Consider the following 17,064-nt stretch of genomic DNA (forward strand, 5'->3'; position numbering starts at 1 on the left):
ATATATATATATATTAGCTTTTTAGGGACCAAAATTTTATTTTTTATTAGACAACTAAATACTTTCTCAGAACTTGATGAGCTCATTACTTCTAATTATTTATTATATTAAAATGTTATCTTTTTGTGATTAGCGAAATACAAAAAAAAGGTTTATTTATACATCAAACAAAAAAAGAGCAACTACAACAGATTTTTACAATGTTTGATAAAATGCTTAAATATTTTAAACATGATACAAGGTGCTTAGCCAAATCTTTCAACAAAAAATAAACATCTTTTAAGTGATTTTTAAGCACTCAAAAATATTTATAAGCACTAAATACATTAACAAAATGCAAAATAATTTTCAAAGACTTTACATGAGCATTATAAATTAACTAGTTTCTGACAATGAACTCTTTTCTTGATTGCATTAGCCATTATAAAATGATCGAGATATTTTTGGTTTAATATCAGAGGGTGGAAAATAAAGCCTGAAATTGAGAACATCTTTCAAAATGCAGCAAAGTTACACATGCAAGTGCAACAATTTCAATGAACCCATCCCAGTAGATGCACCCGTGGAATCCAAAGCATTTTATCAAACAAGTAAAATTATTGTCGCTTTTAAACGCTACAGACCGAATGTAAGCCAAAATGGATTGTGGTCTAATGAATTGTTAAAACGTAGAATAGAACAATGTGAAAAGCATACGTGGCGAAAATCAACAAGGTAAAGAAAAAATTCTCATTTTCTAAGAGGCAAAATTAAGCAGTTTTTAAGAACACCCAATAAAAAAAGCACCTTTAAGGGCTTTTAAAAAACGAAAATAAAAAATAAGTACCTTTCAGCACTTTTTAAAAACACTACACACCATGTGATAGTTAACACAATTAAAGGGTAAACTAAATAAAAATAAAGTTAATCAAAGGAAAAATAGTTTTACTTAGCACTGAAAAAAAAACATGTTAATTCCTTAGTAAATAATAAGTTGTCAAATCCAACAAAAGACAAAAGAATATAAATATTATTATATTCTGGAAACATAATATTACATAACTTCAACTTATAAAACTTATAAATTGTATATACCTGATTGACAATTTCAAAAAAGATTCCAACAGTATTTCCAGGACTGATACCGCAGAACTTCCACTGTGAGGTACCACCAATTCCAACTTCCGTATCGGAAACACTGTTACTTTTACTATGCAAAGAAACACAAGAGCCTATAGCACCAGAGACCTTAAGCTCCCGAGATGTCTAAAAGAAGAAAAGTCATATTTATGTTTCATTTTTCAAAAGTATTTTCCTTTTAAATCATCTTATACCAGTAATTCAATTCTGCCTGCAATAAGCTCCACACATTAGTGCTAAAATGTAAAATATTCTTTTGAAATAGTTTAATAATTTAAACTTGAATTTAATATTTTAAAAATCTAAACTTAAAAAAATAACATTTATCGGGTAGAATTTTTGACATGACATGTCAATTAAATAACTGTTTAAATCATGTACAATACTTGCATTATCTAATATATTATATGCAATAATAATTCATATTACATGTCATGCATAAAAAATATAGCCAAAATGATTAAATCTATTGACTCCTTTTTCATAAAGCATGCTTCTGTTTCTACTTTATTATTTTTATTTGATACTTTAAAAGTATTCAGCTTCTATTACAGAAAATAACTGGTTTTTTAATTATTAATCTATATATTGATTTTAAAAGTGGCCAACAACAATTGTTTGAACTCAATTTGTGAAATTCTTTTTGCTTCTCAACACTTCTTTTAAAAGCTTATATTCCTAAACACAACCTACAAATCATAAGTAAACTAATTATAATTAACAAAAAATATAAATATCTGTAAACAATCAATTTTTTTCAATCAATCAATTTAAGTCTTTAGGTTATTACCAATATTCAAATTAAAAGTATGTTATAATACTTTTGGAACACCTGCATTCTACTCCGTGCAGCTGAAAATGAATCAAAAGAATATTTTCGAATTTTGGTCTTAAGTCAAAATTAAAAAATAAACTTTGGAATCCAGAAGGCCTTGAAACTAGTTTTATAGTCTCATACTCTGGAAAAGGAAGAAGTTAGGCAGAGAGTAAAATAAAAATTGATTTTACACACAAAGAACAAATAATTGTTAAATATTTATTTACGAGATAATTGTTTTCTAATTTTTTATTCAAATATTAATGAAATTAACAAATTGTATGAATTGCAATTTTACACATATTTATTAATTCTTTGATATTTATAACAGATTATGATTTTCAATGCCAAAATTTTGGGTCTTTAATTGATTCACGACTTATAATTTTATCTGTAGTTTTATTTATGATTACTTAATACTAATAATAGTTAATAATTTTCTCTGAAAGTATTTCAGGTTTTTGACATGGTAAAAAACATCAATAGTCAAAAACTTGTCGACCCTTACATTTAGATTAAATAAAAATTAATTTCTCTAATAAATATGTTTTGCATACTTCACACTGGAAAAACACAGTGTTATTTCGAATCTGCAGACTATTTTAATATTTTTCATTGGAGTAGTAGACATTAAAATAAGAGACTCATAACTAGAGAATCTTACTCAAAATAAAAATTCAAGTCTCTAAATTATATTTGGCACAATTAAAAAAACCTTTAAATTCATTTATATTAAAACATTAATATTTTAAATATGTATAAGTTATTTGTTAGCATCAGACAAAAAAAAAGGTCCTAGAACTTACTTTTACTTCTAAGGAAGCGCCAAATCCCATTTTGAATTCACCTTTTGGATCTTTTGTAAAAACCCGTTGAAATGTTTGCTTGAATAGGGAAGAGTTGAAAGAATCACCCATAACAATATGACCTCTGAAAGATCAAACGTAACACAGTAAATAAAATATGCATTAATCAAACAAACTAGAGGAGTATTAAAATAAATTGGATGATAATTCTTCTGATTATAGCTCAGAAATTTTAACCAGTATAAAAACTGAAATAGAATAAGAATCAATTGAATTGAAAGCATTCAGCATAAATGTGTATATGTAAAATTCTAAAGCAAAAAGAATTGTTGGAAGTGGATGATTTGAAATCTCACATTGCATAATATTCTAAACCATTCTGTAAATTTAATTGGATCTGAACAAAATTTTTGAAAGAGTTATGTAATTTTTTTTTAAGTAAGTTGGTTAAAGCTAGGATGAATGTAGTAAAAATATAAAAAAGCTTAAAATAGAAGCACAAAAATTATATGTGGAAGATACATATTATTTTAACTGAGAAAATAACTGAAATTTAAACACAAAATGTATATCCATAGAATAAATAGTAATATCAACATTTAATTGAAAATATTGTCGGCACAATTCTTCTAATTATCATTCTAATGTAATTTTAAATCATGTTAGCATACTAAAAATAGCACAAAAAACAAATCCATTTTAAAAATTCAAAAAAGTGGAATTTTCTCTATTAAACTAAAAAAGCTGAATTTCCCCAGAAAAACTCATTCCTGGTAAAAGATAAAAATAGTATAAAGAATATACACAACCCTACAGTAACGGAAGAGACATTTTCAGTTTTTTACATTTTTTTCAATTACATTTAGCGAAAATTTTTATGAAAATATGGGCATTTTTATACAAAATTAATTTTTTGTGGTCTTAAATTTTTTTATAACATTAAGAAACATTCAATAATATTAAACAAATATTTTGGAACAATTTAAAATTGGAACAAAATCATTGTCTTAAAATATGAAAAAAATTTGTTATAAACTGTACAAGACAAGAGTATTTAAAGTAGTTTTTTTATACTGCTCATGCATGAAAAAAATTTAAAACTTTTTTTCACAATTTTGTAGTGAATTGTATTTGGTAACTAATGAAAAGGTCTGATTTAAATATCTTAAAAATTTAAAAAGTTTCAAGCAGTTTTTTTTTTAGAAAGAAAGTTCAAGGGGTCTTAAACAAAATTCATTTTGTATTACGAAACAAGATTTAATAGAAAAAGACATGGTCAGTTACTTATTAAAGTAAGTTATATTTCAAATATTTTCTTTCTTTCCTCAGACAATGGCATCATGTTGTCCTGTTATTATAGGGCAGTGTAGATAAATCATAATAAAAAGAAAGTAGATTAATATTATTTTTAACCTGAGATTCAAAATTAACATCCAAACTAATGTCAGAAACCAAGAATATCGAATTTTGAAATCAACAGTGATGATTAATAAATAATTATACACAACATATTAAGAGGAAACACACAATCACTCTGCTCTTGTCTAAGTTATATTAGGCTAACTATACTAGTTTTAATTGCTGGAAAAACAAAGAAATAAAGAACAGCTTAACCTACTTAAAACAAATAATGCTGTAGTAAATGAAATTGCTAAGTATAGCAGAAATATCTTTAAATATAACCATAGAATGTGCATTGAGTGGTCACCACTTTTTAAAAGACGAAAATAAAAAAAATTCCCCATATTTACCCAGTTTGTAAGGAAAAACTAAAAATTCCATGCATTTTCCCTGTTGTTTCGGTTGATTTTTAAATTTCCTGTATTTTCCAGATTTTTCCCATTCACCCTGAGGAGTGAATAGGGAAAAAATTGGTAGGTATTTAACCAAAATATCTTTCAAATTTCTTTCATTTATCTTATGAGCAAAAAAAAAAAGGATAATAAAATTTTAAGTTCAATGCTAATTCAAACAATATTGGTATTTAAAATATAGCAATATCTTTAACATTTCATCAAATGGAACAAGCAATAACAGATTCAGTATCTCAAAGAAATATGTCTGTTTAATACGTTAATAAAGTATGTATCAACAGTAGAATATAACAATGAAAAAAGTTGATTTATTAACCACACAAGAACACATAATGCTGAATCAAAATTAAAAAAAAGAATTAAATTTTTAAGGAGAAATGCTTTTTGTGAAAAGTTCACAACCCATTTTAGATGCTTGCTTGACCCGAAGGTTAGGAATATTTGTTATGGGTACATAATATTTTTTGAAAAACTCCTTGTTGAATTCTATTTAAAAAAAAGTGTACATAATTAACAGAAGTTCACATACCCAGTAAAGTTAGGGCAATATTTCATCTCATGAAGACCTGTTTGATCAAGAGCACATGAATAGATGTCAATAATGTGACCATTGGCAGCAGCACGAGCAGCTAAATTCTCATACACCTACAGAAATTAACAAAATGATCAATGCCTGGAAAAACAGTGAATAATGCAATGGTTTAAAGTTAACAATTGTGTTTGTTAGAAAATAATCATAAAACAATTTTTCATATTTGATTTCTTATCTGTGATTACACAAAAAAAAAAATTTTTTTTCTTCATAGAATTTAAATAATTACAGATTATATAATAAGATTATAATAAATTTGGAATTAAAAGCCACTTAATTGAATTCGGAGAGGGCGACAATGTGAAATAGTAGAAACCAAAGTATGACCTTTACCACACTAAATAAATCATTCTAAGTTGATTTCAATATGCAATAATTTAATAAAAAATTACAATAATAATTTTTTAATGTGTAATAAACACATTAATGAGCAGTAACACATTACATATATAATTGTTTAAGAATTAATTTGGAATTTTTATTTTTAAACATCAAGGAACAGTTAAGCAAGAAGAATGAAATTTACAGAATTAATTCAAAATGTCTATGTATAGTAAAATCTTCATAAAACAAATTCTGAATTGCTTGTAATGAGAACAAATTTTCTGCACTTACAAATTAATAATAACTAATATTCGAGTGCAATCTTAGCAAACAATTAAGAACATAGAATTAAGGTACAAGAAAAAATGAACTATTCTAAAAAATGAAGAGATTAATGAGACTATTTAACAACAAATATGATGCATACCTTAATAGCTTTCTTCATATGTTTAGCATTATCTTTGTCAATATCGTGATGAGAGCGTATAGTAGATTTTAATTCATCACCAACCACAGCACCTGGACCTTGAGTACATGGGCCACCAACAAATAGCATTATTCGAGCCCCAGTAGTTGGATAAGTGCACTAATATTAAATAAACAAAACATAACATTTATTTATTCAGGCAATAAGCAAATTTTTATAACAAGATTTTCAATAAATAGCATCAAAGTAACTAAAGTATAAAAATGCAATGATCTTATTCAAAAAACTTATAAAAGGAAATTAAAAAAAGACTAAAAGAAAATCCATTAAATCCTTCAAATTACTTTACTCTTTACTGCATTTAATTTCAGTTTTATATTTTATTTATTTTAAATATTACAATTACAGATTATAACCATTTCATACTCGACAGCATTATTCGAGCCCCAGTAATTGGATATAAATGCGCTAAATTAAATAAACAAAATTCAGGCAATAAGCAAATTTTTATGACAAATTTTTCAACAGCATCAAAGTAAGTGAAAACTCAAAGCACTATATGATTTTGCTCAAAAAATTTATTAATAATTACTTTCAGTAAATCTTCTGTGAATTACTCCTTTAATCTTATTCTTTACAACATTTAATTTCAGTTTTATTTACTTTAAATATCAGAATTATAGGATAGACCCATTTCACATTAAAGAAATTTTAATTAGGTGATAAGGAAAAATTCTTCTGTGAATTACTCCTTTAATTTCAACATTTAATTTCAGTTTTATATTTTATTTATTTTAAATATCAGAATTACAGGACAGAACCATTTCACATTTAAGAAATTTTAATTAGGTGATAAGGAAAAATTTGACACATAAATAAAAACATGAATAAAACATGATGCCATTCCTTAAATATTGTGACAAAGCATTTCAATATTTATGCAATAACTAAGATAATTTTTAAAAAATATATATATATTGATAAAAATATGAGAAATTGGTTATATGCCATTTAATTTTTGATTGGAGACAAGACAAGGAGAATTAAATATATAACAGAAAATTATATGTTAAACTTAAAAATGCTCTTCTTACACAATGAATTTTTGGAAATTGTCATCAAATTTAAAAATTAGCATGTTGTAAGGATGCTAAAGGGCGATGAACTTCTTAACTGCAGTACCCCAGTGACAGAAAAATTTTGAATTTGAAAGATGTAATTCATTAGACAAAAATGGAAAGCTTTGATTACAGCGAATGAGAAATGTTCATTACAATCATTGGTTGAATAAATAAAAAATAAACACATAATAGGAATGGGCAAGGTCTTATTCAAATTAAACATAAAGGGGATTAAATAATGGATTAAAAATAGAATATCAAGTGAAAGAAAATTGAATAAAAATGTCAGGATACTGTTTCAAAAGAGTGAGCATAGAACAAAAATGGACATAATATAGTAATCAAGAACCTTTCTTAATGTCAATACACAAAATGACAGGAGAAAGCAGGTGACAAACACATTGTAATAAAGTTTTAAAAAAAAAGAAAGTTTAACCAACAGGGAAAGAAAAACAAGCTCAAACAAGATGAGAAGGGAGATAAGGACCAGCTATAAAGGATGGGGTGTGTAAGGTAGTCAAGTTGAATTAGAATAGATTTCCAAACATTGGAAAAGAATGGGATGCTAGTAAGATTATTAACTAAATTATTAGATTTTAAAAAAAAATAGTATACCAATAAAATTTGTTGCTTTGAAATTTCATTTTTTAAAGTTTAATAGTTTCAATTTCAACCTCTTCTTTTGAAGCATTATATAATGCCACAAAACTATGAGATCACCTGTGTGTATATTGTTATATTTTATACATATTATGCATATATTGTGTGATAAATGTGAGAGAAGAAAACACAAAAAATATCTGGTTAATATTCTTTTTCGTCTAATTTGAAGAGAAAAACCCTGCTAAAATTCAATACATTCCAAAAAACATCACGTAGGTTTTTTTAAAAAAAATTTCACCCAACATAAATATGAAGTCCTAAATATTTTTTTCGCAATGGTAAAGTTTGAATATTGAATAAGAAATACCTCTAGAAGTCCAACAGCAATCGAAAGAGCTACACCAGTTGACCTGAGAGGTCGTTTGCCCTGAGATACAGGCCACGGATCTCTCTGCAATTCTTCAAGTAAATCTGTCAAACTCATATCACATTTATGAACAGGTTGTAAGAATCTATGTAAAAAAATGCATGATGTAAGAATCTATGTAAGGTAGAGTTTAAAAGTTATTATATATGTGGAAGAAATTTAAGGTAGCTTTATGTGTAACACTATAAAATAATAAAGTGTGACTAACAATTTAAAGATAAAGTACATGACAGGTGCATTTCATGTTTCGTTTTTTTCAGTAAATGTACATGTAGAAGTGCTGGTTGGTAGTTAATATGATTAAATGATGAATTGCGAACATCTGAGCTACAAACATGAATATTTGCTAGTATGTTGTTCTCAAAACTCTTAAATTAGTTATATCGCTGAATTTATTTATTTTCAATTCTAAATGCCATATTGTTTATTGTTGCAAAAAACGTATAGATGATCTTTTTAGTAAAAAAGAAGTAATAAATAAACTTGGAAAAAAAGCAAAATCTTAAATCTGAAGGTGAGAGAAAATAAATAATTTAAAAGTTAATTGGCTTCAATTCTAATTGTATACAAAAACTGATCCATATACATTGCCAATAAATTTAAAACAAATTGAGCAGTTAGTCACATCATAAGATCTTTTTAGACATCTTTTTGTTAACATCTCTGTTCTATAAATTTTCTTTCTCTATTTAGAGAAATGCAGGGATAGAACAGGAACATTTAGAGCTGATTGGAGCAAAGCATTTCTTATACTCGGAACAACAAAATAATAAATTGAAGTAATTTTTAGATTGCAGGGGTAATTGTGAGCCCAACTTAAAAATCCTGTAAATTTCTTGAGTAAAATCATTAATGACACATTTCAAAAAACTAACGTCTTTATAAATTTAAATCATTGATATTTTTAAAACATAAAATTCTAAATAAATTGTATGCAGCATAATTTAAAAGAATATTTATGTACAAATTTGCTTTTATCTCTAAATCAAATTTATTATTTTTACCAGAAAAAATATTCATGCCAAGTATAAATTCCAGTTCTAATATTTTTAAATAAAATACACACAAATTTTTATACATAAATGTGATCAATGATTTCTTGAAACTTCAAAACCTTGGATTTCCAATCGCGGTTAGCGAAAAATCCGAATTTTTTCCAGAGCACATCATCTCCGAGATTGTAAAACATTCATAATATTTCCAAATTTATTAAAATAATTATAGTACAAGGGTCATATTTTCATATTTATTTTTATTTCCTTTATTGCTACACTTATCCTTTTTGAGAAGTCTCTGCTGCTTTTAAGCACGTTTTTTTACATAGAAGTTTTAATAATTTTGACTTAAAAATTTTTTTGTTTTCTTTTAGTATAGTACAAGGGGTCATTTTAAAGAAAAAGTAGCAACCAGATGGCTATTGGCTTATAATTTTTAAATAACCACTAGTTACATTTAGTCGCCCTGTGGCAACCACTAATTTTGCCCTATGAAACTTTGTAGTTAGGATATAAACAGAATATTTTTCTTAATGCAAATTCAAGCAGAAAACATTTTAATAATATTTAAATTTAGCTGCACTGAAACTTTATAACTTGCGTATTTACTATATACATAATTCTTTTTCAAGCTAGAAGACCAAATTTTTACTTATCTTAAAAAAGGATCTCAAATCTGTTGCTTTAAAAATGTATCCATGAGATAAAAACGTGACTAAATAAAAATGAGTGAAATTAAAGCTCTTAACAATCCATTTTCTATTTCAGAATTTCTTTCAATCAAAATATATATATGTATTTTATATGAGCTATATTTTATTGCAAAAGGGTAATTTTAGAACAGCTCAAGTTAATTAAGCTGCTCATTAAACATTAGTCATCTTATATCGTGAATCACCCAATTTTCTCAAGTGAGTTGGCAGCTATAATACAATAACACTATTCAAAAATGAATTAAGAGTTCAAAAAAAATATTCTTTTTTAGAAAATCTTTCATAAAATATCAGGATTTTCTATGCACAGTGTGTCTACTTTCAACATGCTTGGGCATCAAATACAAATACAGGTATGAACAAAATGGTATGAACAAATACAAAATCACAGCTATTACAGGTATGAACAAAACCTATGAACCTATCAAAAAGCACCAATATATCTTGGCTTTAATTTGTCAAACACAAAAATATTTGAAAGCCTTTATAAAAATCTTTAAATGTGCTATCTATTATGGTAGGTTCATATTTTATTTACGTCGCACTAGAGCTGCACAATGGGCTATTGGCGGTGGTCTGGGAAGCATCCCTGAGGATAATGAGAAGACATGCCATCGCAATTTTGATCCTCTGCGGAGGGGATGGCTCCCCTGCTTTGGTAGCCCGACAACCTACACACAAAGTCAAGCACTTTATGGTAGAACAGTTTAACGAGGACCAATACGCACACCCTCTGACCCTTTGCAGATTTATCCGAGTGGTCACCATCCGCTTACTGACCACAGCCAGTGATGCTTGAGTTCGGTGTTCTACTGGGAACCGTGTCTTTACAATCGGACTACTGTGGGATGCAATCTATTATGAAATTAAAGACTAGCATATAACAGTATCAGGATAAAACATATTACATAGAATTAAAGAGTATCACTGTAAGTAACAGCAGGTGATAAAAACTATGTACAAAAGAACAATTTTTTCTAAACAAAAGACGTAAAAAACTACCGATTTGCAGGAGGGACCGCAGCAGCAGCTGGTCCTGGCCTTTGCTGCTGAGGCATTGTAGGATGTTGAGCTTGAGGATGTTTCCCAATGCCTAACATATCCTAGAAGAACAAAATGAGTTTAAAAAAGAAAAAAAGGTTTTGGATATTTCATATTGAAGTGGATTTTTTATTTACCTGTATTTGCTTGCCAACTAAATCCTTAGTACCACGAAAGACGTAACTTTTTGAAATGCCTTCGCATCCTAATTCATGAACTTGTACCATTCTCCCAAATGTTATCAGACCAATAAGGGCATTTGGTGGCAATAGAGATAAGGACATTTGCAAAGATTCCTAAAAATATGTATTTATTTTTTATGTCACTTTTAATGTGGCCTAGGTACAATATCTTAATTTTTGCACATTTATATGAGCACTTACCAAACTACAATGAAAGAGTTACATAACAAATAATCATAGATTGGTGCTTAAATCTTAAAAAAAGCTTAGGATCTATATTAGAATAAAATGTTTTGAAGTAATTATGTTTTGTTCCTTAAAAGGTTAAACTTACATAAGTACTTACATATTTTAGAAAAATTGTAAGTATCAATTTTTTGGATAAAATTGTCATTACTTAAAATTAATTTAAACTATAATGAAGATTTTGGTATTTTAGTTCAACAACAAATATTACGTTTTTGGTAACTACTATATTAAACCGGGAAAAAATAGAAGTTGTTGCAGCAAATGATCTCAGCCACTGCTATTCCAAAACTTTTGATATAGATATTGGATTAATAATTATTAAAACTCAAATTTTAAATTACTGTAATTTTTTCTAAAAAAAATTATACCATACAATTATCTAAAAATTATATGAAATAAAGTGCCCTTAAATAAAAACAAATGTATACTCTTAAAAAATTGCAACTAGAATAAATTATGCATAAATAGGAAATGAAAAATTACTCACTTTTAATTCTACTAGCTCTTCTTCATCAATGCAAGTATCTACCACATAGAGAAAGATTGGAGGCAAGCAAGGCTGTCTCTGCAATGAAGTAAACAAAAAATGAATTGAACTAAAGGGCGACAATAATAAACGTTTTTTCAAATTAGTTCAACTGCAGACAGATGTTTAAAAATGTACATACATACAATATAAATACATAATCCCTAAATCTTTCAAAGAAGTACAGTTAGGCCAGTTTTATAAAAATTTAAACTACAAGAAAATGTACTCATTATTTAAAACAACGAAACATATTATAAATAATGTTCCTGCAAATTCACAATATATTTATTGAATTTTAATAAAAACTTTGGTGCAATGTTATATCAATTTTCTCTCAGTGTTTGAGAATTATGTAGTAAACATATTTATATGTTTACTACATAATTATCGATTTATAAATCTAAAGGTTACTAATTAAATATTCATTTCAACTTCCTGTCGATCTAAACATCTTACAACAATAAATAATGAGTTATTTTCTCTAAATTGAAATATGAACTTTTCCTGAAAGTTGACTTGCAGCTGAAAGTGAAGATAAATAATCTATCTTGAAACTAAAGTTTAAGAATTTCACTCCTATTCGTTTTAGAGAACAACTTGCATATTTTTCTTTCACTTTTTTCCCCTTCCCACGAGGAGGAGGGGGAATTTTACGTCCCTCGATCCTTGTAAGAGACTATGCGGGATGGGAATTCATCAATGGCTTTTCTGGTTGAAGGAGAGATCATTTGTTGCTTTCAATTATTATTGATTGAAATAAATTGCTGCAAAAGATAATAAGGGGAAAAGTAATAATTAAATTTCGGAGAATAAATTCACCGAAATAGATTTTTCAAGCTTGAGTAGTAAAAAATGAAAGAAAAAAACAACAGATAGACCACCCCATTAGCCCAGAAGCAGAATTTTTTCAAATGTTCTGCAACAAGACTTATTAATTTAGACAAATGTTCTGCAAGCATTTCGCAGCGAAAAAAGTCAACTTTACGTTAAAATACTATATTTTCATTTATTAAAATATACGATCATACACAGATACACTGCATTATTTTTTAAACCAAGGCAAACATTCTTGATTTGTTACTTTTTCAATAACTTTTGAAGTAAAAAATTTTGTTAATGATGATGATGAATTATTAATAAAATGCCTATGATATGAAGGTCCGAACATTAAAATAAGGGCTGCCTTAAAAATCTTTCCAAGGGACAAGTGCCCAGATGGTGCACCATTTGCAAAACACAAACATTCGCTGGTCTGTTGTTCCAACAACTTCTTCCTTTCCATCGAAAGCATTTGGTCTTTTCGAAACAATTCTGTCAATCGTGGATCCCCACGATTCACAAATTGCTTCTGAAATGGGAATAGAATATATAAAAAGTCATAAACTTTATGAAATTTGAAATCCCTGAATTTAATTCTTTTACGGCTTGCTCTCTTGCTACGGTAGCTCTCTTGATAAAAATGGTTACAGAAGTATTCAAGATACAAATTGTTCTGCAGGACTTCGTTTGTTCTGCGACGTACGTCACAGTTTTAGGCACTTTCTGCTTCTGGGCCCATTAGATACACCGCACATACTAAAATTTCCAAGAAAGCATCCTAAACAAACTTATTAATAATTGTACTAATAAGTAAATACTGAATCAAAGACCACAATGAAAATATCTCAAGAATTGCTATATTTGGAATATATAACAGTCAAAACTAGGTGAATGATCCATTAACCAAATAAGTTTAACTAGCTTGAGAAATATTAGAACATAATGAACAAGTCTTTCTTGCATGCAACAAACCGTTCTGCAAGCCGTTACAAGTATTTCTAGCCTGTAACACACATAATTACAATAGTAATGCATACTTACAGTTATTGTGTATTCTATTGTCGAAAACTGGGGAATCAATTCAGCTGGTTGGTGATGTTCTGAAATTGATGCATACTGAGGAGGAAACTATTTTTAAGAAAAAAAAATTTATTTTTAAAAAACAACCAGCTACAATATATAAATAACTGAAGAGGTTATAGTTAAATTTTAATACGCACTTGATTTCTCTGGAAACAGAAATTACACACCCACAGTTTTGCTCTGTAATCAACTTGGCTAAAAAAAAATTTAATAATAGTTCAATTATTTTCATAAATGAAGATGAAATTTATATTTAAAAAAATTATCAATAATTATTAAGCATTTAATTACTTAAAAATATTTTTATCAATATTTTCTTATTTCATAAATCATAAACTAACATTCGGAAATTGGATATCAGTCGAGACATGGACNCGATGCAAAACTGACGATATATCACGATATATAATTTCTAATATCGCCCAGTCCTAGTCGAGACATTTAAGAAACAATATCTGAAATGAAAAGAATATTAAATTTTTTTATTTTAAAAGGTCAAATCTATGTATTACCTCTGTTGAATATTAGATATTACACCAATGGAATCCATATAATCCTTTCAAAACAAGCTTATGTGTTGCCCCAGTATTGATTTCAAAGACAGAATGAACAAAATTTAGATATTGCTATACATTAACAACTGTGCCGAAGCACAGGGTCTACTAGGAAACATTATAACATCTCTATACAAATAAACCAGATGGCATACCGCCACTTCACAAACATAAACAATAATACGAACATTAGTAAAAGGTGAAAAAACAAATGACAACTTAACAACCGAGTTATTTATACATAATACGGTAGTGTCAAGAACTAATTTGTTGCATCCGGGGCATTGTGCATATCATAAACATAAAGGAACAATCACAAGTTTAGTTGTACATATACCTCTCTCCTTAAAATAAACATTTCAAGAGTTAAACAAAAAGTGACAAGTTTGTACTTAAGATTTCACTTTCTGGTGAGTGAGGAAAAGTGTATTTATTAAACAGAAAAATCTGACTGATTGGTTAAACTATTTCCAATAATTATAATACTGCAAATTCTGAATCTCAGCTTGAAATCATTTCTCCATCTACTCGATTAGCAACCATTTCCCATTCTGTGTGGCTTTGAAGATCATTTTTCAGTAGGTATTAAAACATATTTTTGCTTGGTTTCTAAAATGTGAATGTTTCAATACATTATTTTGTTCTGTAAATTTCACCCAGTGGCTGAGTAGTAGCGTTTCACGCTCCTGTGTCACAGGTCATGGGTTCGATCCTCCAGCCTTTCATCCCTTCAATGGGGCGATAAATGAGCACCAAGCAAGCTTGGGGAATAAACACTGGGGGCATCGCGTTCGGCTGACCACCTAACCGAAACATCAGAGCCCAAGGTCAAGGAAACTGAGGTGGGCACAGTAGGCCTTGGCCCTCTTTGGGCTGTCGCACCACTGAGTTTAGTTTAAATTTCGAATCACTCATTTCGCACTCAATTATTGATGATTCATCTGCAATTCCAAGTAGATGTAGAATCGCATTTATATCAGTCATTTTTACGGATTTCCATAATTTTTTAATGATACATTATCATATACGAGAAATTTTGAATCGCATATTTGTAGAATTATTTCTTTAAACTCTTGATGTGACAATTAGTCACAACTATATCATCTCAAATTTTCAGTTTTTAAAAATGTGAAGATTTTACTTTTACGGACTCTGAAATAGAGTGTGTGATTCATATAATATTCCTTTTCATGCGAGACGTAAGAAAAAGTATGCATTTTTTTTTGTGCTTTAGGGAAATATCGAATTTTGTTCACAAGATATTTTCTTTTTTTTTTCTTTTCAGATTATAGTGGAAATGGATTAAAAGTGAACAAAATTAAAAGTCAGGTGAAAATCATATAGTGGAAATTAAAGGAAAAATGGTGGCTTCTCATCCCTGCATACTATTTTTTAACAGGCCACAAATGTAACAAAACAAATTTTTGAAAAGGAAAAAGACCCTTCCGATAAACAAACATTTGGATATCCGAATATTTGTTTATTGGAGAATTAGTACTGTATATATGTACACATACAAAAGGGACTTGTAATAAACTAAAATGGTTACCATAAAGGATTTAATACAGCTCTACATGTTTGTCTGCTACATACAACTGGTTCATATTGAATAAATGGGAGATCTGGTCTCTCCTTCAATGGCGTAAACAAACAGGAAAGAGGTACAACCAGACGAGTGGCTTCAAGTCTGCTAGATGGCCACACATTCCAAGTAAAACGAGTACCATCTCTATCTTCATTTTGTTGAATAAAATCTTGATATGTTTGATAAGTTGCCATCTAAAACATGTACATAATATAATCTCAGAAACACCTAAAAACAATATAACAATAAAATCTACATCAAATTACAATTAAGTTAAAATTAAATGTTTAGAGCCAAAACCGTGAGCCTTCTGAAATACTGTCAAGGAATAATTAGCAAACCAGGATGGGCGATTACATTAACTTTTGTATAAATTTTTTTCTTTCAATCTGATTATGTTTTTAAAAAAAATTATTATAAATGAGTAGCATATGATAAAAATAATTATTTAAGCTTAAAGATATACATCTAAACAAGATAAAATAGTGTGGCACAACCTTTTTCTGAAAAGAACAAAAGATTAGGCTTTCAGGAAATAAGTTACCATATCAATTGATACCCTTAATTATTCTTTAAGAACATAATCAATTCGGGTTAAAAATTAAGAAACTATGACAACAGATTATAATTGATGCTTGCAACGTATATAAATAATATTTATAAATTGAAAAATATTTAAAGTAATTCACACCTAAGAGTTAATTTCTGCCTTAAAAAAATTTTAATATCAAAGCAAATTACGCGTTCTGATAACTTACTCTAAATAACATTAACCTGCTTTTCCTTTTTAAATAATTAGTTTTCCAAATTTCAAGTTGCGTAAACAGCAAATTTCATATTGTGTAAATGTTTAGTGCTGATAATATCTACTGAGTAAATGTTATATATTCTTTTATTCATTATCTTAAAACAAACATTTTGAAATTAGAAAACCATTCTATTGATAATTGTCTTTCTCAAGAAGAAATAAAATTGTAGCTTTTAGTAACAGTTGCATTGAGATTAGAAGTTGTAAACAAATTAGCAAAACGTTCAAGTTCACAAGATAAACATATACATTTAGAAACAAAAAAATAAGAAATTATTCTCATGCAATGCTTCTGAATGAGTTCAATAAGAATAATAAGAAGAAAAAGATTCACATAATTGAAATATAATTCACAAACCTTTAATATACAAGTCACCGACTGTGACAGATGATTCCGAAAGCCACGTCTGATTAAAGAGACGAATAAAACAAGTAAATATTTTAAAAGCGACGAGT

The 17,064-nt window shown here is 27.9% G+C and overlaps 1 protein-coding gene across 1 annotated transcript in view; it reads right to left on the bottom strand.

Annotated features, from left to right (window-relative positions):
• Window positions 1–16,585, bottom strand: part of LOC107456261 (transport protein Sec23) — a gene marked incomplete in the record, with an annotated part of 30,534 nt that extends 13,949 nt beyond the window's left edge. Inside the window, 12 exon segments of the mRNA XM_071178305.1 lie at window positions 1,075–1,245; window positions 2,743–2,866; window positions 5,086–5,201; window positions 5,900–6,058; window positions 7,991–8,135; window positions 10,761–10,861; window positions 10,937–11,095; window positions 11,718–11,795; window positions 13,620–13,706; window positions 13,799–13,856; window positions 15,765–15,994; window positions 16,559–16,585. Of these exon segments, the coding sequence (XP_071034406.1) occupies window positions 1,075–1,245; window positions 2,743–2,866; window positions 5,086–5,201; window positions 5,900–6,058; window positions 7,991–8,135; window positions 10,761–10,861; window positions 10,937–11,095; window positions 11,718–11,795; window positions 13,620–13,706; window positions 13,799–13,856; window positions 15,765–15,994; window positions 16,559–16,570 (1,440 nt within the window).
• Window positions 16,586–17,064: the final 479 nt, after the last annotated feature.

The sequence above is a fragment of the Parasteatoda tepidariorum genome, chromosome 3, assembly GCF_043381705.1.
Source record: "Parasteatoda tepidariorum isolate YZ-2023 chromosome 3, CAS_Ptep_4.0, whole genome shotgun sequence".
Taxonomy (NCBI): domain Eukaryota; kingdom Metazoa; phylum Arthropoda; class Arachnida; order Araneae; family Theridiidae; genus Parasteatoda; species Parasteatoda tepidariorum.